The sequence below is a fragment of the Anopheles maculipalpis genome, chromosome 2RL (genome assembly GCF_943734695.1).
Source record: "Anopheles maculipalpis chromosome 2RL, idAnoMacuDA_375_x, whole genome shotgun sequence".
In the NCBI taxonomy this organism is placed as follows: Eukaryota; Metazoa; Arthropoda; class Insecta; order Diptera; family Culicidae; genus Anopheles; species Anopheles maculipalpis.
The window spans coordinates 45,620,704-45,644,322 of NC_064871.1; the positions used below are offsets into that span (position 1 = coordinate 45,620,704).

The 23,619-nt window shown below is 43.8% G+C and overlaps 5 protein-coding genes across 5 annotated transcripts in view; 4 read left to right on the top strand and 1 right to left on the bottom strand.

Moving 5' to 3' along the window:
- Positions 1-23,619, top strand: part of LOC126558208 (O-glucosyltransferase rumi homolog) — a 170,424-nt gene that overhangs the window by 117,816 nt on the left and 28,989 nt on the right. The gene's annotated exons all lie outside the window — the stretch shown is intronic.
- LOC126556961 (bromodomain-containing protein 8) overlaps positions 1,446-23,619 on the top strand; it is a 238,854-nt gene continuing 216,680 nt past the window's right edge. Inside the window, exon 1 of the mRNA XM_050212542.1 lies at positions 1,446-4,346. Coding sequence (XP_050068499.1) covers positions 1,452-4,337 — 2,886 coding nt within the window. The 5' untranslated portion in view covers positions 1,446-1,451 and the 3' untranslated portion in view covers positions 4,338-4,346. The remainder of the gene's footprint in view (positions 4,347-23,619) is intronic.
- On the top strand, positions 7,435-13,852 carry LOC126557726 (uncharacterized). Its single transcript, XM_050213601.1, has 5 exons — positions 7,435-7,555; positions 9,735-10,422; positions 10,495-10,830; positions 13,321-13,619; positions 13,686-13,852. The coding sequence occupies exons 1-5, from the start codon at positions 7,435-7,437 to the stop codon at positions 13,850-13,852; spliced, it is 1,611 nt and encodes a 536-aa protein (XP_050069558.1).
- LOC126559697 (RNA exonuclease 1 homolog) lies at positions 15,288-19,071 on the bottom strand. Its single transcript, XM_050215866.1, has 8 exons — positions 18,808-19,071; positions 17,432-18,717; positions 17,116-17,344; positions 16,619-17,048; positions 16,481-16,558; positions 15,809-16,402; positions 15,483-15,742; positions 15,288-15,407 (listed from the first exon to the last, which is right to left on the bottom strand). Exons 1-8 carry the CDS (start codon positions 18,905-18,907, stop codon positions 15,328-15,330), a joined length of 3,057 nt encoding a protein of 1,018 aa, XP_050071823.1. The 5' UTR covers positions 18,908-19,071; the 3' UTR covers positions 15,288-15,327.
- On the top strand, positions 19,508-21,450 carry LOC126557852 (acyl-coenzyme A thioesterase 9, mitochondrial-like). The gene is made up of 5 exons (XM_050213757.1): positions 19,508-19,692; positions 19,766-19,830; positions 20,065-20,310; positions 20,392-20,730; positions 20,798-21,450. The coding sequence occupies exons 1-5, from the start codon at positions 19,508-19,510 to the stop codon at positions 21,448-21,450; spliced, it is 1,488 nt and encodes a 495-aa protein (XP_050069714.1).

The window sequence follows — 23,619 nt, forward strand, 5'->3', positions numbered from 1 at the left end:
TATTAGTTTCTTCTATTGTTTAAACGATCCGCAAAACTTTCTTAACCGAGGACAATTAATCTGTGATACTGTGAAAACAAAAATAGGAAATTGTGAAGGAAACACTGCGCGCCGAACTGGGCCGAAAGAATTCGGGGGAAAAAAGGGAAACTGTGCCGTTGCGAAAAACAAACTAAAAAACAAAATGTGAAAAATCCAATCTGAAAGTGGTTTTTGTAAATAGGAACAAGCAAGCAAAGCAAGAGAGAAAAATGTTCGCACATAGGCGAAGCGCATTTGGTGGAAAACTTACCGAAAAGACCATATGTTAAACAAGTGATAGAGAACGAGGTGAACGTGAAGAGAAACAAAACAGACCACTAAAAACAAACAGGGTAATTTGTTGTGGGTGTATATTCCTGTGAGAGTTTGCAGAAAAAGAGGCGCGACTAAAAACGAGGAGGAAAATGAGAAGAGAAGTCGTGTGGTGGCAGTGGATTATTCCTTCCCATCCCACATATTTCTGCCATAGTTGGGAAGCAAACCACCACCATACCACCTCTACCAAATGTCGCTGAACGGTATACAATTGTACGTAACTACAACAAAACGGTTTTTGTATAAATCACATACAGTTAGTTCTGAGGTGTCTTTTTTACTTTTTAGCCTTTTTTTATACATTATACCGAACCATGCAAGTATCTGAAACAAAAAAACAAACTTGAGAAGAAAAACAAAATCAACCCAAGAATGCAAGAATGAGCTGTAATGTAACAATGTTGAACCATCAGTTTAGCGAATGAAAACGCTAAAGGTAAAGCCGCTTATAAAGCGAATGTAAAACATAATATCCATATACATTTTGCGCAAAAGAAACAAAACAAAATGAGCAAAAATATAAGTCTGTATAAAACTTAATTGATCTGTGTTGCTATATGCTGTTATATGTTATATGCTACTTTTTGCTTTGTAAAAAGCTTATTGAATCATTCGAATTGACGCAAATTTGTCTTCCAGTTTCACGTGGAACAAAAACCGTTTTAAATTAAATATAAATCATTAGCATCTGAGCGCCCTCTATCGCTCGGTATGTAGAAGTAGTGAAATCAAATCCCTCACTCTCTCTCACTTCGAGCTGTGTTTTTCTCACGACCGCACACGGTTAATCGAGCAAACCCGGTTACATCTGTCATTTTTCAGCTTGTTTACGTTTTTGCGGCGTTGGGCGACAACAAAGCACACCTTTTTCGGATTTATTTATCAACGAATCAGTTTTACACGACCGCAAAGCATTCGAAGCAGCTAGGGTTCGAAAATTAGTGACCAATGGTGTTCTAGATACACTATAAGAAGTGAAGAAGTGTTTATTTCGGTACGGTAAGCTGACAAATCTGTCCAAGTAAGTGTGACGCTGTTGTGCTCATCTGCTCACTAGCAGTTTTATACAAAGCGAATCATTTTAGATTTTAGCCATGAGTTCGATACAGGAACGTCTGCAGATGAAGCGTGTCCCGCTGGATAAGTGGTCCACGAAGGAGAAGCTATGTCTCGCATCATCCGTTGCCTGCAGTGGCGATCAAAACTGGATGTCAGTGAGCCGGTCGTTGAAGATGCTGTGCAGCGGTGACCGTCCAAACGATTGGTTTGCACAAAAGTCCTGCGCGGCACAGTACGGCAAACTGCTCGAGAATGTGGAAACACCTAAGCGCAAGAAGCGGACCGCTTCCGAGCGTGATGGTGTTGCTGCGGTCGAAACACCCGGTGAATCGATACTCCGGAAGCTGACCCAGGAGCGCATCATTGAGCTGAAGAAAACGATCCAGGAGGAGACGCAACAGTACATTAAGGTGAAGGAAGACATCATACTGATACAGAGCGGTGTTACGGATGAGAAAAAGTTACGCGAAATGTGGAAACAGATCGAGCTGGAGAAGGCCCAGAAGGAGAAGGAACAGATACAGCACGCTCAGTGGTTGAAGGAACGGGAGGAGAAGAAGCTAGAGCTCGAGCGTCAGTGGCGTCCGATGTATCCGAGCTCGCCAACGGCAACGAAAGCACCGACACCTCCGATAAAATTTAAGGATGAAACGGACGAAGATAGTCAAGGGTCGTGCAAGTCGGGAACATCACCGCTGTTGACATCGTTGCTAAAAAATGCCGGAGAAGCAAGAGCGAGCTCCGGTGCACCGATCAGCTCACCAACAGCTGGAACTCGGACAGTGGCTTCACCTACAATTACGAATCTTTTAACGGGAAGTGCTGTAAAGTCACCTTCACCGTCCGTTGTCGTCGGTTTGGCAGGAACAACGGAGCTGGACGCTCAGCTTGGTGTGACAATCAAGCAAGAGGCACTGGCCGCTTCGACTAGCACATTCGATGGGAAGGAACTGCATACGGTAAAGTTGGAAGAAGTGGAATGTAACATGGATGGAACTAAACTGGACGAATCGAACGCCGGAAAATCAGAAACACTTTTTGCCGAGATGGACAGTGAAGATAATGCAGATCCAGCAAAAGATTTAATGGACGTGCTGGAAGACCTGATCCCGGATGATTTGGACGAAATTCTGAAGGAAAACAGTGGCATGATATTGGAGGATGTCGATCTGAAGAATGTAGTCGAATCGATCATAATGGAGGAAGATACGCTAAAGGATAAGGATATCGATCTGATGGCGGACGCGGAAGATGTGCAGATGGCGGAAGTAGGCGTGGAGGAAAGTGTTGCTGAAACGGCTTCAAAAAACGAGGCACCCTCGGTGGAACGTCCTAAATCTCCACCAACAATCGTGTCACCGGCACCGGCAATAGTATCGTCCGTCCCAGCAGTGCCCGAGGTCACTAAACTTTCAGCGTTGAACACAGTGAAGGAAGAAGTCGAAGCCACTGCGGTAGAGAATGTGTTGGATGAGAAACTAACCATTGCTCAGCAGCAGACGGTTTCCAAAGTACAACCCGTGATGGAACCGGAATGTCCGGAAACGATCGAAACAAAGGTGGAAATCATACCGATTGAAGATAGTACCAGCAATTCTCCGGCAACGAATGATCCTTCCAGTGACGACAATAAGGATACTGCGGAAGATTCAAGCGGTCAAGAGCAGCCGGAAAGTGTGATCGTGGTGTCAGATTCGGCTAAAGAGGAAGAAGAGTTTGAGGATCGCGAGGGGGAAGAAGTGAGCCCGAATGATGGTGGTCCTCCGACGATTGAAGATGAAGACTCGGACGACAAACCGTTGGCTTCTTTGGAGGTGACGACTGATACTGGTAAACAGACTGTGCAGGAAGAAATGGATCAATCAGTTAAGAAACCGCTGACAGTCGGGGTAGAGCCAGCAGAGAAACGTACCACTGACCCGACGGTTGTTTCACCTAAAGAAGCAAAGTTAGAGGCTGTTAAATTAGAACCCGGCACAGCATCAGTTGACGAAGCGAAGGCTAAGAAGGAAGCGATGGAAAAGCTGGCCTCAGAGTACGACTTTAAAGACGACGTTGAACCAATCGTGCAGCTATCGACCAGGAAGGTAAAAGAAGAGAAGCACGTGTCGGAGGATGAGGTGTTTGTCGATGCTCAGGAAACGGTGGATGAACCAGAGGAGGTAAAGGAAATCATCGAACCGCAGGTGAAAAAACCGCCAACCGATGATACAGTGCTTACGGTGACGGATACCGACGATGATTCGCTGATTGAAATGAAGATCGGCAAGGCAAAGCGTGACTATTCGCGCCGCCGTCTAGCGGATGAAGCGCAAAAACTGCGAGACGATTTGGCCGGCCATTCCAGAAGCGAAGAAACGGAAGGACGATCGTTAAGAAAGCTGCGTGATCGTGATCGTTCGGAAAGTCCGTTTGTGGCGCAGGATGATGAGCCGAACGAGAAAATGAAACGAAGCTATTCTTCCACCCCGGTGATGGACTCGATACCAGGATCACCCGCCTCAAGCGAGGATCGTGACTATCGCGCCTGGAAAAAGTCCATTCTGGCCGTGTATTCAAAGATTGCTGCGTCGAAGAATGCGGCCGCGTTCCAGAAACCGCTGCCAGAGGATCAAACGGCACAGCTTATTTATCGGCCGATGGATTTGTCGCAAATAAAGCGTAACATTGAGAATGGGAACATTCGAACGACGGGTGAATTTCAGCGAGATATTTTGCTGATGTGCACCAATGCGATTATGCTAAATCGTGGCGATCTCTGTTCACCCCAGGCGGCTAGCTTGCTGCTGCGGGAAAGTGTGTCCATTATCGAGACCGGGATGGATCCGAAGGTGGTCAAGGAGCGTGATGGTGAGCGAGGCACACATAAGCGGAGTTCGCGCAAGAGCACAACGCGAAATTCGTCTGCTGGAAGAAGCTAATCCGATGACGTCGCAGGGTAGGGTAAGATAAGTTAAGTGGTATTACATGACTTTAACACATTTCTATGAATAAAGTAATATATACATCGAGTGAATGATTTGTGAAATGGGTTAATTGAATTACTCATAATGGAGTATATAAAAATGCATCATCGTCCAAAAGACAAAGGACAAAGAAGTAAAGGCTGCAATGTAGGACTGGTCTCAATGTTAATCCTCGTACCTTCGACATGCTATCCGACAAATAGGTATGTATAAAACTGTATGATATCGTAGTGGTCGGAGTTAAGTTTATTATATGGTCGTCATATGATGCTTGAGCTTAATACCCAGAAGTATGATGATGACCGGTTGAAAGTGAGACAGTGAGGGATCTAATAGATGGCATAATGTGTGGTTTTTGGGCGTCCCGCGTTTGGGGTGCCGGACTTCACATCCCAAGACCGGCATAAAATCCAATCCGGACCGTTCCCGTTAGTGAGGACTGACTGACTGGTTTGTACCAACTATCAGCAAGTCTAGTAAGTCGTTCCGATGTGACCTAGTAGATCGTTAAACTAAGCAGAAGAAGTAAAAGTGTCGCCAGATTTCATATCTTCGTTCTCCAAGTGGCCTAGTAAAAAGACATAATCTCAAACGAGGCTTTGTTGTCCAAAGGACCTTGGCACCTAGGTGGCTTCGTTCTTAAAGGTTTTTAAAAACTTGAGTCGTCTTTGCTATTAGCACCCCGTAACGTAGCATACAGGGTATCCCAACAATCTATGACACTTCCTGTGATTTTTGTCGTTTGCCCAAATATTGCTGTTCTTGTTCCGAGGTTTTTTGACGAATGCTACGAATACGAATGCCACTACTGATGTTTGATTTCGTTTTGGTATGCAAAAACATTGAATGTATTTCTCGTATAAAAGTTTGTGAGCACCCAGAGGAACTATGCGTAGCTGTAAATATAACATGTTTGAATATAAAATTTAGCAGGATGTAAATGTATTAATTTTCTCATAATTTAACTAATGGATTATACCACATATTCACTCTATGTTCTAGTATACCAAAACGAAATCAAATCTGTATTGAAAACCAGAAATATTTGGGAATATATTTAATGTAATGTATTTTGAAACGGAAAAAAATATGTGGAAACTCGCTTCAAATCCTCGGGACGAGAACAAAAATATTTGGGCAAAATATTTCGTCAAAAAAACTCGGAACGAGAACAGGAACATATGGGCACATGACAAAAACCATAGGAAACTGTCAAAAATTGCTACGATACCCTGTATTTTCCAATCTAATGGATACTTTCATTGCTTAGCTATTTATACCTCCATAAACGCTATAGTCGTTTTTTTGTTTATTTTTCAAATGAACTGTGCACATAATGTGTCGATTTAAATTAATACCGAAGATTAGCGCACACATTAGTAACCTCCCCCCCAGCAACCAAACACCTAATAGGTGATCAATGTATTCAGCAGGAACGAAATGGATTGAAACATAAGCGTTTAACACCACCAACCTACATTTGCAAGCAGTAACCAGTTCCCGACACAGCCATCAGCGGTAGCAGCTGAATCCGTGCACTTCCTTTCGCCAAAAAGGCTCGACCACGATCAGAGTCGGACAACTTTTCCCCTTTTCGGAACATATGGCAATAACTTTGCAATATGATCCACACACGGCCACAAGCCGGTTAATACGAATTAAGCCCGTATTATGCAATCCCGGGTACATGAGCGCGCGCGCGCCTCTGAGACCAGGAGTGGGCCAAATCAAGACAGACAAAGCAAATGCGCTGCCGGAACAACGACTGATCTCGACCCTTGCAGCGAGCGGGCGACAAAACCGGTGTTCGTCACCGTGTAGCGAAGATGAACGAGTTTTCCGCGGTGCCTGGTGACCCGGTGGAAAAGGCCTCACCGTAGTGCACTGTGTATAGACCCCCGTGTAGACTGGTTTGATCTAGGTGCTGCTGCTACCGCTCCTATAGGCTTTGACTGCCGTACAGAGATACACGTGTGCATACCCGTGAAGTTTTTCAGCCGAAGCGGAACTAGCGCCATTATGAGTGCCGTGTACTGCAGCAGCCCGGTTACTCTGTTTGATTTGGAGACGTAGTTGGTGGGTAATTGGATAACTTACGATTTCATTCGTTCGTTTCCTCTCCCGGCGATGACGATTATAATTTTGTAACGAGATCAAGCCGTAGTTACGGCAACGTGCACGTGGAACGTGGCCATTGCGAATTTTGCCTCCTTCTCTGATCGCAAGGGAATTACATTGGGGTGTGTGCTTTATGTTGGCGATTGCCGAATTGCATTAGAATTGGTCCAGGAAGTGAAAACACACCCTAGTGGACGAACATGATGACTTCCTGAGACTTCGAGGTCCACGCGAATAGTTGAGGTGATACTTTGAAATTCAAAAATGCCCATCACCGTTACACTCGAAGGTCAAACGTGAGGTGAATCTGACACCTCTAACGGAAGACGTACGCGTTTGCATTAGTATTCTCGATGGAATTTGTCTACCAGGTTGCGTGTAATGGCGACTCATAAAACAACCTAAATGTATCTTATCGGCAGAACGTCAGGGGACAGTTTGATCCCCATCCCTACCCTCCGTATGTAAAAGTGCAATCCAAAGTCTTTCCCCGACATATCCATGCTTGTCGTAATCCGGCGATCTGAGTGGGGAACGGATCTTGCACGAAACAAACCTGGGTGGGAAATGGCAACAAATCGTGCGCACGTTCCATGTTCAAGTGCAGCCCATACGCGCCGATTCGGAGCAACATTTCTAGCGCCTAGTCGTTCAGTAACGTGTGGCAGGTTGGTGGCAACGGTTCACAGTGGAACCACGGTACCAGTGCATCGCGAGACTATATCCATCCGATAAGATGATCGAGGACGTGTATTGAAAGAGAGAGATTCGAGATCGTTTTTCCGTCCACATCCGTGTCCGCTGGTGTCTTAAAAGTGTGATCAACAGTGTACTAACGAAACAAGCCAGCCTTTATGCAATAAGACCCTTTTCCTTGCCGTGGTCATTTGTGCGAGTGTGTGTGTGTGGGGAGTAATTGTTGATCGACAGTATTATGACGAATTGTGTGAATTTAATAACTCGCCACGGCTCATTACGAGCGTGGATAGTGAATCTGGTGCTCGGGTGGTGTCTGTTTGCTATTGATCATTACACCGTTGCTGGTGTTACAGTTGGTAAGTGTGTGGTGTGTGCAAGTGGGGGATGAAAAAAGGGGAAAGAAATGGAGAAAAGTCACCTGCTAGTTCTTCCGGTAATAATAGTGAAAGGAGATTTCGTTAAGATTGCAAGTGTATAACAAGTTTCTTCATAAAACAAGTTGCACAAAATTTAATGATAAAATGTTACACCGCGAGATTTTAGCCAAAAATGTGCATTGGTTGAGTATTTAAGAAAATGGTTCCAACCATTCCAGGCACAATACCCGATCCTGTAATTGGGATAATTAATTAAAAAAATAATAATAAATAAATAAAACAGTTCAATACCTAAATCTTGTCGTTTGGTTAGACAATTGAAAAAATATTGTGTCACTACTAGTAGTTACGATAGTTAGTACAAGTGTGATATACTCTATATGTAGTTAGTACAAAATGGATAGCTTCAAAAATTAAATGCTTTTAATTGGAAAGACTTGGAGAAAGTAAAATCCTGTCACTTCATTGATATTCTTCATATTCTGTTTCTACTTTAACTGGACGATTAATGTAAATTAAAATATTAAATCTATTTATATTGAATATAAAACTTTAGCAATACGGCTAGGCTTTTCTTCTTCTTATTCTTGGCTTAACGACCTCAAAGGTCACGCCGGCCATCGAATGGCTTACTAGACTTGATGATACCACGTAGTTGGATAGTTAGCCCTCACTACGGGGGGACGTTCCGGATGGGATTTGACCGTCGCCGCTGTCACCTATGTACACTGTTCTATTCAAAAAACAATAATAAATATTTTAAAAAAAACTGCTATAGAATTTTAATTTTATTGTTGATACCGGCGGAAAGATATAAAGTCCTAAACTAAAAAAAACACTCCATATGAAAACTACCGAAGTTTGTAATATTTTACCAGCAATGGACAAAAGTTTTGGCGGCTCGGTGTTGATGCGATTTTGGCACCAGTCTTCATACGCCAGGACAGAAAACCTTTACCTCCGTAAAGAAAGTCCGTTCGAGGACTGACTATCCAACTAAGAGGTATCAACAAGTCTAGTCAGATGGTCGGCGTCTCTAGGTCGCGCCCTGCAGCCGGTCGGTCGTTGAGCCAAGAAGAAGAGGAAGAAACAAAATTTTGTGAGCCACAGTATTGATCGGTTGTAGCAGCCTCGATCTTCGCACTGCGGAGATCCCACGACTGGTGATCAAATTCCATTCGACATGTTTCCACGTAATGAGGACTGAGTATTTAGTTTTCGGAAAAACTCAAATAAATTAAGTAAAAAATTTGATGTTGTAGTTCCAATAAAAAAGAATACAAATTTACGACGGAATTAAGTTAAATTTAATGTGATTTTAAGATTAAAAAGCAGAAATGAAAAGGTGCAATTATTGGTAATTGAGTTGTCATTTGGTGGATTAGAAATTGCCATTTCTAGCCAGTTATCTTAGCTTGATTTTTCCAGCAGCCGGATAGTTAGTCCTGCGTACGTGGAGGCAGGCAGTCTAGACGGAATTCAATATTCGGTCTTGTCTTTTGATGACCGGCACCGGTATTACCTCGGCAACCGGAGCGCTCCGATGCTTTATTACTAAAAGTAAATCTTTGGAGACCTTCTTTTACTTTTTGGCAATAATTGTTCATAATTACTAGTCAAAATTACAATAAAAAACTCATTTTTACGGTCTCTAAACAACAATTTACAAGGAATTGGTGAAATTTTGATAAGAGCACTTTGAAATGATTAATGGAAGTCGACGATAGTCAGTAAATGATGTTAGAGAAGACACGCAATAACATTTTCTGAATAAAATTACGATTTCAAATGAAATTCAGCAAAGAGCAGTGATCTACCGATCTGGTGCCGACGACGTTCAAGGAGCTTTAATTTCCAACGGAACTTCGTTTGCCAAGAGTCCTCGTAGAAACCTCATCAACAAAAGAGACTTAGTAGTTGAAGGGCCCTCTTCGTCCGATGGACTTGGTCTACGTAGTCTACGACGTCTGTGGAGGGCCTCTTTTGCTAATCTATGAAAGGCTTTGAAGGTGGTTCATATACCTGGAGATCTTTAGTTGTAGAGGCCTCTTGAAGATCAGTTCCGTCACCTTCATTTCGATTATTGTTTATGGAATATTTCTTTAGTTACACATAACTTTTCCCCAGTAAAATGGTCACCTGTTTATCGTTCTTTCAGAAATATTTCCCCTGGCACCATCTACGGAATCGATGATACCGCCGCACAATCACCGTTCTCACCCATATCATAAGCCATATGCCACGGCCAAGATGAAAAGCCATATCAAGCACATTTTAAACATTAACGAAGAAAACAGCACCCTGGATAGTTATTTGCTGTCGTTGTTTAATATGGAAAATTTAAACCCCACGTACGTGTTTCTGCTCCCGACGGAAGGTAAGAACCATGTGCGCAAGCTCATCTACCAGCGCAGCGATTTTGAGGAGGCCCAGTTCCCGAACGTAACCACCATCAACAAGTTTAATGGCAAAGCAAACCGAACGGTGGCCAGCAAACCGGGCAGTGATATGATGCTGGAAAAGAAGATCTTCGAGCACATGGAGAAGGACACGATGGAGGACGACGGTACGCGGAAAGTGATCGAGGAGAATGTGCGTACGGAGCGGAATTTTATTAAGTTTATGGATGAGTTAAATCGTGATCTGGAGGAGGAAGAGAATCGACGGATGTTGAAGGAAAGTTTGCGCAAGTCGCTGACACGAACGTCCACTACTACAGCACTATTTACACCCTATACGTACCGAAGCACGCAAACTATTAGCTGGGATGATCTTGGGTTGGAAGGATGGGCTGGTGGGTTGCGAGAAATTCAGGGCCATCGATTCGATCATCCCGTGCTGGAAAAGTAAGTTAGAGTTGTAGGTCTCCAGCGACCCAGGCGGTTCTATTGATCTTTTCCCAATTTTCCCTCCTCTAGGCCTAAAACTACCACACCACCACAAACGATGCTTCACGCGAGCTTTAATGCAGTTCAGCAGCTTCCGGTACGTCCAACTATATCGCTCGGATCGCCAATGAAGACGATCATTAATCAGACGGCCGTGGCTAGTGCGGCTGCCCGATACAAACAGACCGGCGTTCTGCTGAGCGAAAACATTGGCGCTAAGCTGCAGGAAATCTACAAACGGACCAACGGGAGTAATGCTCGGATCAAGTGGCCAATCACAAATAGCCGGGACGCACATCGGGATGAGGATGTGTTTATAGCGCGCGCCAACAATCCTTTCGGTCATTCGACCAAGTGGCGTTGGAGGTAAGTGCCTGTGTGTATGTGTGTGTGTGTGTGTGTGTGGGAGGAGGGGTAGACAAACGAACGAGTCTATTGTTTTTCACCGCCGGTGCACTGGGCCGCACAATTAACCTCACTTGTGGCAGATTGCCCGTGTGTTGCGCAAGGCGTGAAACCGCAGACCATGGGCGGCGGATGAGCAGAAGAAAATGAAATTAACAAGGAAAGGAGAAGGAAAGTGGGCCTTCGGATAAAGTGCGCCCATAAGTAAGTCACTGCGGTGATGCAGTAACACGCTCAGTCGGTCGGTCTGTCGGTCGGTCAGTCGGTATGCGGTATCTGATAGCGCTGCAGCATTGCCAATGTAGGCCAGAAGGTAGCAAGACCGGACTCCGAGACGCGGCTATGTCGCGTGTTTCTCGCGTGTCTCACTCGTCCGAAACCATTTCCTCGTTATGAACTCGTTTGTGCGTGAAGATGCGGAAAGCAATCCGGACGGTCGGGGCTGGCCGTCTAAGATGAAAGATGGCTAGACGTTGCCAAGAGCCTCACACATTCCATCATTCGAGTGGTACTTGTTCATTTACGGCTCATTTTCATTTCATTATTTCACGATTCTCACCGTTTCACTTTCATCTAAACGAATTAACGTTCGCAAAGACGTTGATCATCATCATCATCATCATCTTGGGGCGCAGCTGCTGAGCTTGCTGCTCTCGCTCTCGCTCTTACGTACATGTCATTACATTACGCATGTTCCACGCACGTGTTTACGCACTTGTTGCACGCGGGTTGTACGCCTTTTATTTAAACTATTTTCGCGCACAATTGTCTACGCGCGCTGAAGGGGTCCGTAATGAGTGAGGTGGGTCTGGTCGGGTACTTGAAGCTGCTTTGTAGCCGTTTTGTAGCCATTCTATAAGGCCGCATCAAAATCAACATGAAAGCGCTTATGCAATGTGGTTGTTGTCTGGAAGGAAAAGCAACATAATGCTCGACACACACATAGATGTCTCTATCCCGCGAGCGGTTCACGGATATCCGAGGAAGCAGTTTTGGTCAGGGAATGCGCCATAGTTGGAGTGGTCTGTGCTGGAGAGCTCTTCGATCTATTATATGCGAGCACAATGTTTCATAATAAGTTTTTGCCAGTTTTTTTGTTCAATTCTTGAATTAAATAGTCGACAGTAGGTAACGAATTATCATTCTATGACCCTCTTTCCTAGCGATTTACTAAACAGTTCAGCGTCTTTTGTATGATGTCTGTGCAATGAGGAGAACATATTATAGCAATATCAATTATTTTGAAGCAATCATTTGCTGACAAAACACAGCGAATTCTAGAGCAGTTACTTGTTACAACGTAAGATCTATTTAGGACTCAGACGCGTCAGATCAGACGGATAGGATTTTTCCTGAATCGACCAGGATTATACCTACCTGTGGATGCTCCTGACTGCTATCAACGCGTTGGAACGACAGGCTTCACCAATTTCGCTTAAGTCGGAGAATTGGCCTTTTTTTGTGGGCAAGCCAGGATAAATATTTGGAATGCGGCGTGGACATCCGTTGAGAAGCCAAAGACGAAACTTCCGGATCTGAAAGAGATCCACTCAAAGACTTACGTCCCATACGAGCTATACGTCCAATAAGTAAGCGTCAGAACAACCTTCTAAACGATGAGAATAAGCTGGACAAGTAGGACATTCATATAGTACGAATCCATATGATTACGCCGTCCATATAATCCATTTTTGGTCATACCTAAACCTCGAAGGGTTTAGATCTGCAAATTACAACTTTTTTGACTTGAAAAGAATTCAATCCGTAGCTAATCAATTCAGAATTCAATCCGTAGATGACCAAGATGAGTAGCGTCGTCGATCTAAGAGATTCTCAAGCAGATTTTTTGGAGAAAACATTGATCAATGGATCTTATCTACTTATTCTGTAGGACGATGTTACAGCTCATCATCAAGCTGTAAAGAGAGTCCTGAAACCTTGACATAGATTGGCTACTTTTGATTTTTTTCTTGACTATAGAAAATGGGCGAAATTTCACACATTTAGTAGTCTGTAGTAGTTGTACACTTTCTTCTATTTTAAATTACTTTATTTTTTAATTCATACGCTATTTGTTTAAAAAAAAAAGATTAATACGGGCAATTCTTCGGCTATCACAATCGCTGCATCGGAGAGAGAAAAATTTAAAATGAATTATTTATTAACAGTTTTTAGCTGCTCACTGACCATTTCCAGTTGGTAAAGCAGACCTTCAAATGTCTGTGACCTTGGTGATGTTGCAGCGATCTGCCAAGCTTAAATCCGTGACGGCATTGAAAATTGTCGCTAACTTTGATCATTAGTAGAAGTTGAGCAATCTACATCCAATTTGTTTGACTTCGAAACTGTGCAGTGGAGTCAATTAGCACGATTTTATATCTTTAGCTTCGAGGCGTTTCTTTTTAAATTGTATTTATTTACTGGACCATTTTATCTCATTTGTCTCACTAGCAACGAAACAGACCAGGAGGATCCGCTGAAGGTGGAGGTCCAATCGTCACGTGACGGTCGAGCGAAGCGTGGCGTGTACAACCTTTACTCGATGATCAAATGTGCGACCGGGTGTGATCCCATCATCTACAAGGGTTACGGGTGCTACTGTGGATTTTTAGGTTCCGGTCAGGCACTGGATGGTATCGATCGATGTTGCAAGATGCATGACTACTGCTACAGCACTGCCAACTGTCCAATGTTTTTGGAGTACTTCGTGCCGTACCTGTGGAAGTGTTACCGGGGTCGTCCGCTGTGTGGTAAGAAGCTGTACAAAAATTTTATCTGTTTTTAGAGCAAACTGACCTTATGTCCCTTCTTTACAGCAATCGATCACGGTGAGTGGGGTGGACCCGGCTCGTGTGCATCTCGGCTGTGCCATTGCGATCTGTCGCTATCGAAGTGCCTTCGGCGGTACTATTGTCCACGGAAGCGAAATGTCTGTACCACCTCACCGTTGCGGTTACTACAGAATCTTGTGATGGTTTTCTAGAATTTTTGGGGGCCATTATGACATCTCACCGGAGGATTGTTGTCGAGCTTATTTCCGTTTTCAGTATGAATGCTAGCATTTCCAAAGTACAAACATAAGTGTAGAACCGTAGCAAAAATAAAAAAAGATGTAGCTTTCAAGCGTTGTAGATAAAAATAAAAAATGCCAAAAATTTATACCGAAAAGAGTCTATTTCTTAGCACAAATTTTGGGGAAGATGGAAGGGGGGCATCTACACTCGTACAATCCTTTTATTTAGGGGGAAGAAAAACGAGGCAACAACTGAAACGATAAAGCCAAGGTCAACGTCCTTGCCATCATCGCCATTCTAGCATCGCAAAGTTAGATAAAGTTGTCCGCTCCTTCATAATGACTTCCGAAATTTCACCTGCCTTCGGTTACTCTCATGGAAGGGAGATGTCTAAATTAAACCACCTTCCACGAAAAAATAAGTAGAAACGAAACGGATACAGTCTCATTATCAAGATTGGTTCTTTAACCGAGGATACAACTGCTAGCTCTTAAACGGCGACAAAATCGGGTATCAACTATTCTTCTTCTTCTTGGCTCAACTACCCTCTAGGAAACGCCCTCTAATGGTTCACTAGACTTCTTGATACCACCCAGTTAAATAGTCAGTCCTCACTACCGGAATGGATTTGAATCCGGGTCCTGCCGTGTGATGAACCTATCCAGCTACACGAATGTTCCCAAGAATGATATCAGAAATGATAGGCTTATAATACCTCTCGTGATTTTTACTACCAAAGTAGAAGTAGTCGTATTACTCACATTCACACCTGTGAGTCATGTACTCAGTTTAAAGTTATTAAGATCACATATTAACAGCAACCGAAAGTTGATCAGAATGATGTTAAACATCATGTTTACAGGCATGTTTGCAAGCAGAATGATATGGCGCTCAGCTATTGCTGTACTTCTATGACGAGCTCTACAAATGATCTTCTCGTCAGGCTTCGGTGAGCTGATCTTGTCATGAGAATAGCACCGGACGGCCTGGCCAAACCGAAGAACCCTAACAGAAAAATCGATGGGATCAGCAAGTATCACACCAACTTCGCAACAGACCAAAACTTTCTCGACGGATGTAGCGCCTATTAAGTAGAAACAGTTGACATACAGTTGAAACATACAATTTGCTCAGGCTTTTGCTTCTTCAACACAATAGCGTTTCTTTATTGTTGATTTTTTGGTCGCAGGATTCTATTACGGCCTATATGATGCACACACACAGACACACATACTCATATGTGTAAGGCAGTTGGGTTGACAATAATTTATTGAAAGTTCAATTGCAGTTCATGAACTAATGGTTGTACATTATTCAAAACAGGCTGATAAATAAATATCGATGACCGCTTGGTTCGATGGGTTCCGCTCGATTACAGCAGCCCTCCTAGTGCACTGACACGATTTGCGCTTCTGTGGTTGTTGGTAGCGACCTTAATTTGGAATCACAGAATGCGATTGCGTAGATAGTGTTTGATGAGCTGTATGCATACAACTGAGTCTTCCGCGCTGTCATGCCCAGCATCTATGGCAGAATATAAAAAATATATAATTTATTAAACCTGGTGCTACGTGCCGAGGACGAAGCATTGAAGCTTACCATTTTCTTGAATAATTTTTTTCAAATTTTCTATACACAGTGTTTTCAGTGCACGCTTCTTCGGTGGACCCATTTTGTGCGGATACAGTACGGACGTATCGACCACCACATCGTGGATCAGCTTGAGTGCCTTAAAGTCACTTTCCAGACTGTGGCCGATGAGAATGGTTTCCGAGTTGAACATGGACAGCAGTACTGCCTGTACGTTGTGGAGTGTTGTGGTGGTCTTTCGCAACATGTCCTCCGTGATGCCCGAAAACCTAAAAAAGGAAAAACAATATCGTTTACTTTTCATACTAAAAAGACAAACGGTTAATTCAAATCACCTCGTATTATAGTCAACGACTCGATTCAGTGGCTTCACTAGCGTATCGTAAACAGTCTTCTCGTTAATATCGACCACGGTAACGCGCGTCAGCTCTAATCCGCCCGTAGTGTAGCACATCTCACAATCGAGCGCAAACACATCCTTTTTAGACGGTTGGTAATCTTCTGCCGGCTCGATCGTTTTAACGAACCCGCTCAGATCGTCGTAATCCATGAAGCTTGACACGTGATAGTTTGCGTACATACAGCCCGGCGTACCGGATGGTTGCTGGCAGCAGTTGTGCAGATTGTCAGCAAAACCACGCCGGTAGCAGGTACTTTTCGGGTGATAATTGCACGCATCCACCTGTGGCTCATCATACGTATCTAGATTAAAAACCTTCGAACAGCGGGAACAGTACCTTTCGATTTCGTTCGGAGGTCTAGATGGTCGGGGTGTGTAAATCTTTGCTTTGCCGGGAACATCCGTAGCACGGGGAAATCCGTTCGAACGCAGCTGATCCTCGGTAAGGCGACACTCGTGGATCATTTTGTATGCCACCGTTCCGGGCGCATTGTCGATCGTGTAGGCAGACGTTTTAACTTCCGTTTTTCTAAAGAACCGATCGAAAGAAAAACAAAAAAAAAAAATGAGTGTGGATTCTTCCGAAAAATATGCTAACTGAGCTTACAATTTTTTATTTACGCTCCAGGAAATGTTGTGTACCATCTTGCCGGCCAGTATGACGTCATGAGAAACTGTTTTATTTCTGGAAAAAAACAAATTTATATAAAATGCTTGAAAAAATAAGATTGTAACCGTCACTTACTTATCAGCCGCTTCGTTCCCTGTCTCGAGTGCCTCTTTTCGCAGCTTGTTGATGGTGAGCAGGGCGCTACTCTTATAAATCATGGCCGTACTGCACTTCTTCATCACGGCCAGCTCTTCCGTTTGGGCCCGCTCCCAAGCATCCTCGCAGGTCGGATAAATGTTCAAACAATGCTTTACCATTAGCCCGTAATACTGCATGCGAATGTTGTACGATATTTTACTCGATGCTGGTTCCAGTATTGGTGGTGCTTGGGCATCCGGTGTGGCAGCCGCTTTCGTCGCTAGGACCGACCCGGTATGGGCTACACGCGCACCGACTTTCGACGCTGTTTGAGCCGGTGTAAAGGCGGATTGATTCCGCTTCAGTTGCTCAATCTTTTCCTTTGCCTTCTGGAAGGCGAGGACATTGACGGCGGGTGTGAAGCGACCTGGAATGAAAATTGAAACCGTGTTACCAGCTGTTACTTTCGAAACCGGAAGGTTCGAATGTCTTACTTTTAGGTGTGCTTAGGCTGGTTGCTTCGGGAGATTTGCTATAGAACGTGTTTGTGCTTAGTGGTGAAACGGACGATCCATTCACTGTTGGAGCCGGAATGGTGGCAGGTTTGGGCATCGATTTACGAGTTTCCTCCTCGATTTGTCGTTTCACCTCTTCCTCCGCTCGTTTCCGTGCCGCTAGCTCTTCCTGTTGCTTTCGAACGATCTCTTGTCGCAGATATACGGACTGAAAGAGAAAGAAGGTTTTTAAATTCGAATTTTAGACCCACTAGATTACTAAAAAAAAAAAAAAAAGCCAGAAGATTAAACCTACTTTGATAGCGTTTTGTACGTGATTCGTTTTCTTCTCTACCACCGGTGTTAGCTTCGAGGTGGTAGCATTCTCGTACGCAACCCGCTTCTTACGACTGTCGTCGTAATACTTATCCGCAAATATGTCTATCAGATCGATTTGCCCATTAGCTTTGGTTTCGCTCTCTTCGGCTTTCGGTGGCACGTCTGGTTCGTAACCCTCAAAGATCATCTTGCATTGCTGCATCACGTCGTCCTCGTCGCTATCGATATCGATATCGCTGGGAGGATTATTGATCAGTTCTTGGTAGATTTCGTCCTCCAGCGGCTGGGTAGATTTCGGTTCCGGTGCTGCTAGTTTCTCCGACGTATCCGCCTTGCTAGACGTGGATTTCGACCTGGAGGAGGAACCACTGCTTCGAGAGGATGATTTGTGTTCCTTTTTCCTACTGCTACTACTAGTGGTACTAGTGTTACCGTTACTAGTGCTGCTGTGGCTTTTGCTTTTACTGCTACTAGTACTACCACCGGTGTTACTGTTTTTCGATGAACTACTTTTGCTATGCGATCGATGATCCTTTTCCGACGAACTTCGGTGACGGTCTCGGTCTCGATCGGACGAGGGCTTCGACGAGTGACTTCTGGAACTTTCTCGTTCTTTGTCTCGGTGCTTACTTTTGCTGCTACTGCTGCTATTACTACTGGTGGTGGTGGTATTGCTACTAGACTTCTCTTTGCTGGATGATTCAGATGATCGATGCTTTTTGTCGTGTGATGATGAAGATGTGGATGAGGACTTTGAACGTGAGCTAGAACTGTGCCGATGGTTCGAATCTTTCTTTCGATCGGATTCACCAGAAGAGTGGTGGTGTTTCGACGAGCTGTGATGTTTTGTATCTTCTGATGACTTTTTTTCCACGCTGGACACAGCCAAACCGTTCTCCTGTTTCTTCTCGTTCTTTTCGTCATTTTTCTCTGCAGGAGACTCACTCTGCAAGCTTCCTTTTTCTTCCGGTGATACTTCTTTGGAAGTGTCCTCTTGTAGTGGCTGATCTTTCTCCGATACGTCGGGTGTTTGATTGTTGGTGTCAGAAGATTCACTTTCTGCACTTTTCTCACCATTGCTTTTGTTGACTTGCAGTTTTGCAACACTGGACGGAACATACTTTGGCGCAACGGTAGACACGGGTATGTATTCAAGCTTAGGTTTCTTACGAGCAATCGGTTCGCTGCCATCGGACTGGTTCGATACTCCCGCTTGGTTTAGTAGACTTTTCGGGGTAGCACTGTATTTCACAACAGGCGGCACTGGAAGCAGTATCGCCGAACAAACAATAGGAATATATAGTAGTGTGCATAGAATTATCTCTGTATGTGTGCCGGTTTATATCAAAGTACCTGCTTTTGCGTGCTTGAAGTGGCAATAAGGCCTCGTACAGAGATCTTTCTCGTAGAAGGGACAATTAATGGTCCGAAAGAGTCCCGTAGCCGGAAGCATCTTCCCTTGTCCCGTATTGCTCCTGAAAGACTAGCCTGTGGAGAAATGGTTTCGCAACAGGTTCGTCCGCTGCACGGTGTACAACATTTAACAAAATCGTAAAAATATAACAAACATCTGAAATGCATTCAGAATGAACAAGAAACACAAATTCTGTGTATTTTTCGTTCAGATGCTTCGATCATTACCCAAATGACAGGTGTGTCAGTAAAGTGTCAGCTTGATTTTTAACGAAACTAAAATTGTGGCGGTTTCGTTCAGCTGTTTCGGATTGTTTTGATTGCATTTTACGAGCGTTTTTAATAAAGTTTGTGTGTGTGTTTTTTTTGTGTAAAAAAGTGTTGCAAAAAAAAAAACAACAAACGGGCAAGATTAAACAATAATGTTGTGATAAGGTAGCAAAAAACTCTAATCTCCCCGAAAGATAGCGGGATAGCGATTGTCAAACAGAAGAAGCAAGTAAAAAAAAGGAAGGAAAACGTAAACAAATACCATCGGGTGGGAGCAAACGGGTGCGTCGTTTTAGAAAAGCTCTGCTTACTCATCAGTTTACAGGAGAAATTTGTAGGCATCGGGAGTGAAAAAACGCGAACTAGTAACATGATTGCAACCAGGGTCAGATTCGGTGGTTTGCCGAACATAGTGCATCGGCAGTTTTGCAGCGGCAGCTTGCAACCGATACGATATGGAATGGCACAACACCAACGTACGCTAAATGTCGCTACAGCTAGTGCACTGATAAGTGATACCAAAACAACCTTACCAGTGTCGTCACGCGGTCATAGGTAATTGAAACGTGGGCCAAAGCGAAAGTGCGTAAATCACTAAACGGTATCACAGTAAATCGTTTGCCTTTAGAATGTTTTCCAGCATCAACTATCTGAGGGGTGATTTGGAGTGTACGGCCGGGACGATGAACGATGGTACGTAGTGAAAGGAAGGGGTTCTGATGATGTCATAAGATATGTTTACGCTTACGACAAATCTGTGGTGTTAATCCTATTCCACATTGCTAGACTTTGACCTTGTGACGGCCAATGACTGTGCTGTTTTTTGGTGCTGTTTACAACCGGTCAAAGGGAAATCTATCCAGATTTAGATTTGCGAAGCTCAGCATGATATAAAACACTATGCTTTTCACTTCCTTTTTTTTCTAGTGAAACAAACGATAATACAAAAACTAGGCATTGAGGTCGGCTACACACCATTCGTAAGCACCCGCGAACATCTGGTCAAGTATGTTCCGCAATCCGTTAGTGCGCTTCCACCCCGCAGTATGCAGGATTCGTTTACATCGGCGATAATTCCGCTGACAACGGATAAAATTCTCAAGGACAAGTATGTCGGTTTCATGGGAAATGTGCGCGTTGGTCGGCTTATGGAAGATATGGATATGTTTGCCGGTAAGCGGTTGGACATTTGACATGCGGTGGTGTACGATAAACTTGCATATCATTAATCGTAAGTACCGTTCTTCTTCACAGTATGGGTCGTTCATAAGCATGTACTGGTGCCGGATCTTCCGGAAGGTGTTTCGTTACCATACACCTTCGTAACCGTGCTGGTAGACAAGATCGACTTTACCGACCTAGTGCCAACGCATGATGCCGATATTCGTCTTTCGGGCCATGTAAGCTGGGTCGGGCGAACATCCGTAGAGGTGGTAGTATGGATGGAGCAAAAGCTGCATGGAAAATGGCGTAAGCTTACCCGGGCCTTGTTTCTGATGGCTGCTCGTGATGCTACCAACACGAAAGCAGCCTTTATCAATCCATTGGTGCCAGCGAACGAGGAGGAGAAAACTATTTTCGATGGAGGAGAATGTAAGTGCGCATAAAAAACCCTCTTGAACTATGTGTTAATAATTGTTGTGTTCAATCTACCTTACAGCGCGTAAAAAGCGGCGCATTCAGATGCAACAGGAAGATTTGCTAAAGACTGAACCGAACGATTTTGAGCAGCGAATGGTTCACGAACTGTTTGTAAAATCAATCGACACCAAGAGCAAAGCGTTCAACAAGCGCATCCTTCCACCGGGATACGTTTGGATGGAAGATGCCACTATGGCGAACATAGTGTTTTCCCATCCCGAAGATCGTAACGCACATAACAAGGTGTTTGGTGGATTTTTGATGCGAAATGCGCTCGAGTTGAGCTGGGCGTTGGCATACAATTTTGCCAAACGACGCCCAAAGCTGGAACACATATCGGACATAAGCTTCCACCATCCGGTCGATGTTTCTTCAATGCTGAACATGCAAGCGCACGTAATTTTTACCGATCTGCATTACATGGAAATTGTTGTACTGGCTGATGTGTACGATGCCGTCACTGGTCAGCAAACGACCACAAACAGTTTCTACTACACGTACTCGGTCGCTGAGCGACTGCCCAAGATAATGCCCAAAACGTATCACGAGGCAATGTATTATTTGGATGGACGTCGAAAGTTCCGTTACGCTATGGGTATCGATGCGGGAAATTCGAACGCTGCTGCACCATCGGCAGCTGGTGCGACAGAAACAACGAAAAGCAAATTGTAAGTGTGTAAGAGGTTTGCTGAAGAATTTACCGGTGAACTTACAGGGAGAGATTTTTTTTTACTTATATTTATTTGGCACCCTGTGTGCTGTACACACACTTTTGCTTTAAAAGCACTTAAAAACTCCAGACTGTAAACGGAGAGCAGCTTACATTGTTAGCAATGTTAACGTACTTTATTGTACGAAATTCTGTCTTTATTTTATTTATCACCACTATGGATATTAAAGAACGTTGTTGAACACTAAAGTGGAGTTTTTGTTTGTAAAAATTAGAAAGAAACGGTTGAGGATCATTTTCACTAATGGTTTTGATGAAGCACGCGTATCATTGCCGTTTTCTGGTAACAGAAGGTAAAATTTTGAATTGGTTAGTTAGCGCCACCTGTTGGAGGGTCCCGTAAACTAAATGAAGATCTCGGTCTGCTTGAGTTTTGCCTTCAATTCGCTTGGTGCAGTAACTAAAGTCATGGTCTTGAAACTCGTTTCCGAAATGTTATGCCTAATTTTACGATTTTGACTTGAGATTGTTTGATTGATAGAGATTGTACAAGAGTCACCTAAAATAAAAACAAAAATTACACAAAATTGAGACAAGTGACTCTGAGCATGGTCATTTGCAGGGGTAATGTAGAACAACCAGGATTTCTATGTTCAGGTATCGGAAATCATGAATCCTGGTAATACTACGTCTCACTTATATGTCGTGCTATGTTGGTCATCTGTTGAGGCATCGAACGATTGCCTGTGTGGTGGTGAATGAATGGGAATTGAATGGATTCCCTGGTTCTAACGCACTGCTTGGGCATGTAAGCATGTTACATGTAACATGCTCTTCGTTCAAGCCCGAAGTTGAATTTGGCGATACAACAAGTTTATTCTTCCAATGCCATTAATTTGTCGACAATGTGGGACACATCATCATTTAGTCACTGATCAGAATTCCAGTAGATCTTGGTTTGAAGTTTTTTTTTTGCAGCAACAGTTTATCACAGGATCGGGCGTTGCACAAACATTTGATGAATACAACGAACTCTTCTTTGGCTTAACGTCCAACTAGGTAACGCTGGCCATCGAATGGATTACTAGCTTTGCTGAAACCACGTAGTTGGATAGTTAGTGTTCACTGCGGAGGAGCAAATATACCGATTTATGCAAGGATTATGCTAGGGCATAGAAAGCAGCTGCTTTTTCTGATAATGTAGGACCAGTCTAATAATGGAGGATAGTTCCTGGGAACTATCGGACTTTTACGGATAAAAACTTCCATGAATCTTCGTCTAACATTTCAAGAGAAACTGTTAAGACAGGACTTCAAAATGAGATAGTCGCTATTTTCGATTTTAATGAAAATATGACTAAAACACATAACACCATAAAATAAAACCGTTCATCAAATTTAAAATTCAAACAAAACATGCCTTGTTTACATTTGTCAACTCTAGGATTGGATAAAGGTGTAGTAATAAAAAAGTTAGATTTTTTGGAGTCAACAAATTTTAAAACATATTTCAGGTCTTTTTTCTATTGTGATCTGATGAGCTTTCGGACAAAAACAAAGATGCAAAGTATAGTGGCTGGGGTCCACCGCCATCTACACTACCGGGCCAGGTGACTGCGGTGCCGGTCTTCTATTATTGGCGGTCTTCTATTATTCTTATATTATTGGCGATTACTGTGTATACGTGTTAGGTTCAAAATAGCCTTCAATTACTTTTTGAGCTAATAAGTTTCCTTTCGCATACAAATGAGGTCTACTCATTGTAACGGTACGCATATAGAAGAGATAACCGGCACTATCTCGATCATCCAGCATCTCAATCGGTCTCAGGCTGGTCGCGTTATAGCATGTATCAGTACAGTAATCGGCAAACGCAAACGCTCTTGGCGTGTTCGAGTGTCGCATCCTCCGGACTATCATTGGGGGTGTGTTCGAGCATGGAGTGTGGAGGAGAAGGATGAACCACGAGATTGCTAAGGTATACGGAGAACCGGATATCCTGACGATGGCAAAGACCGGCAGTATACGATGGCTGGGGCATGTTATGAGGATGCCGGACACATGCCCCGCCAAGAAGGTATTTGTCAGCGACCCCCAGTTCGGCACGAGGCGTCGGGGAGCACAGCGAGTTCGTTGGCTGGGTCAGGTAAAGGGAGACCTGTCGGAGATCG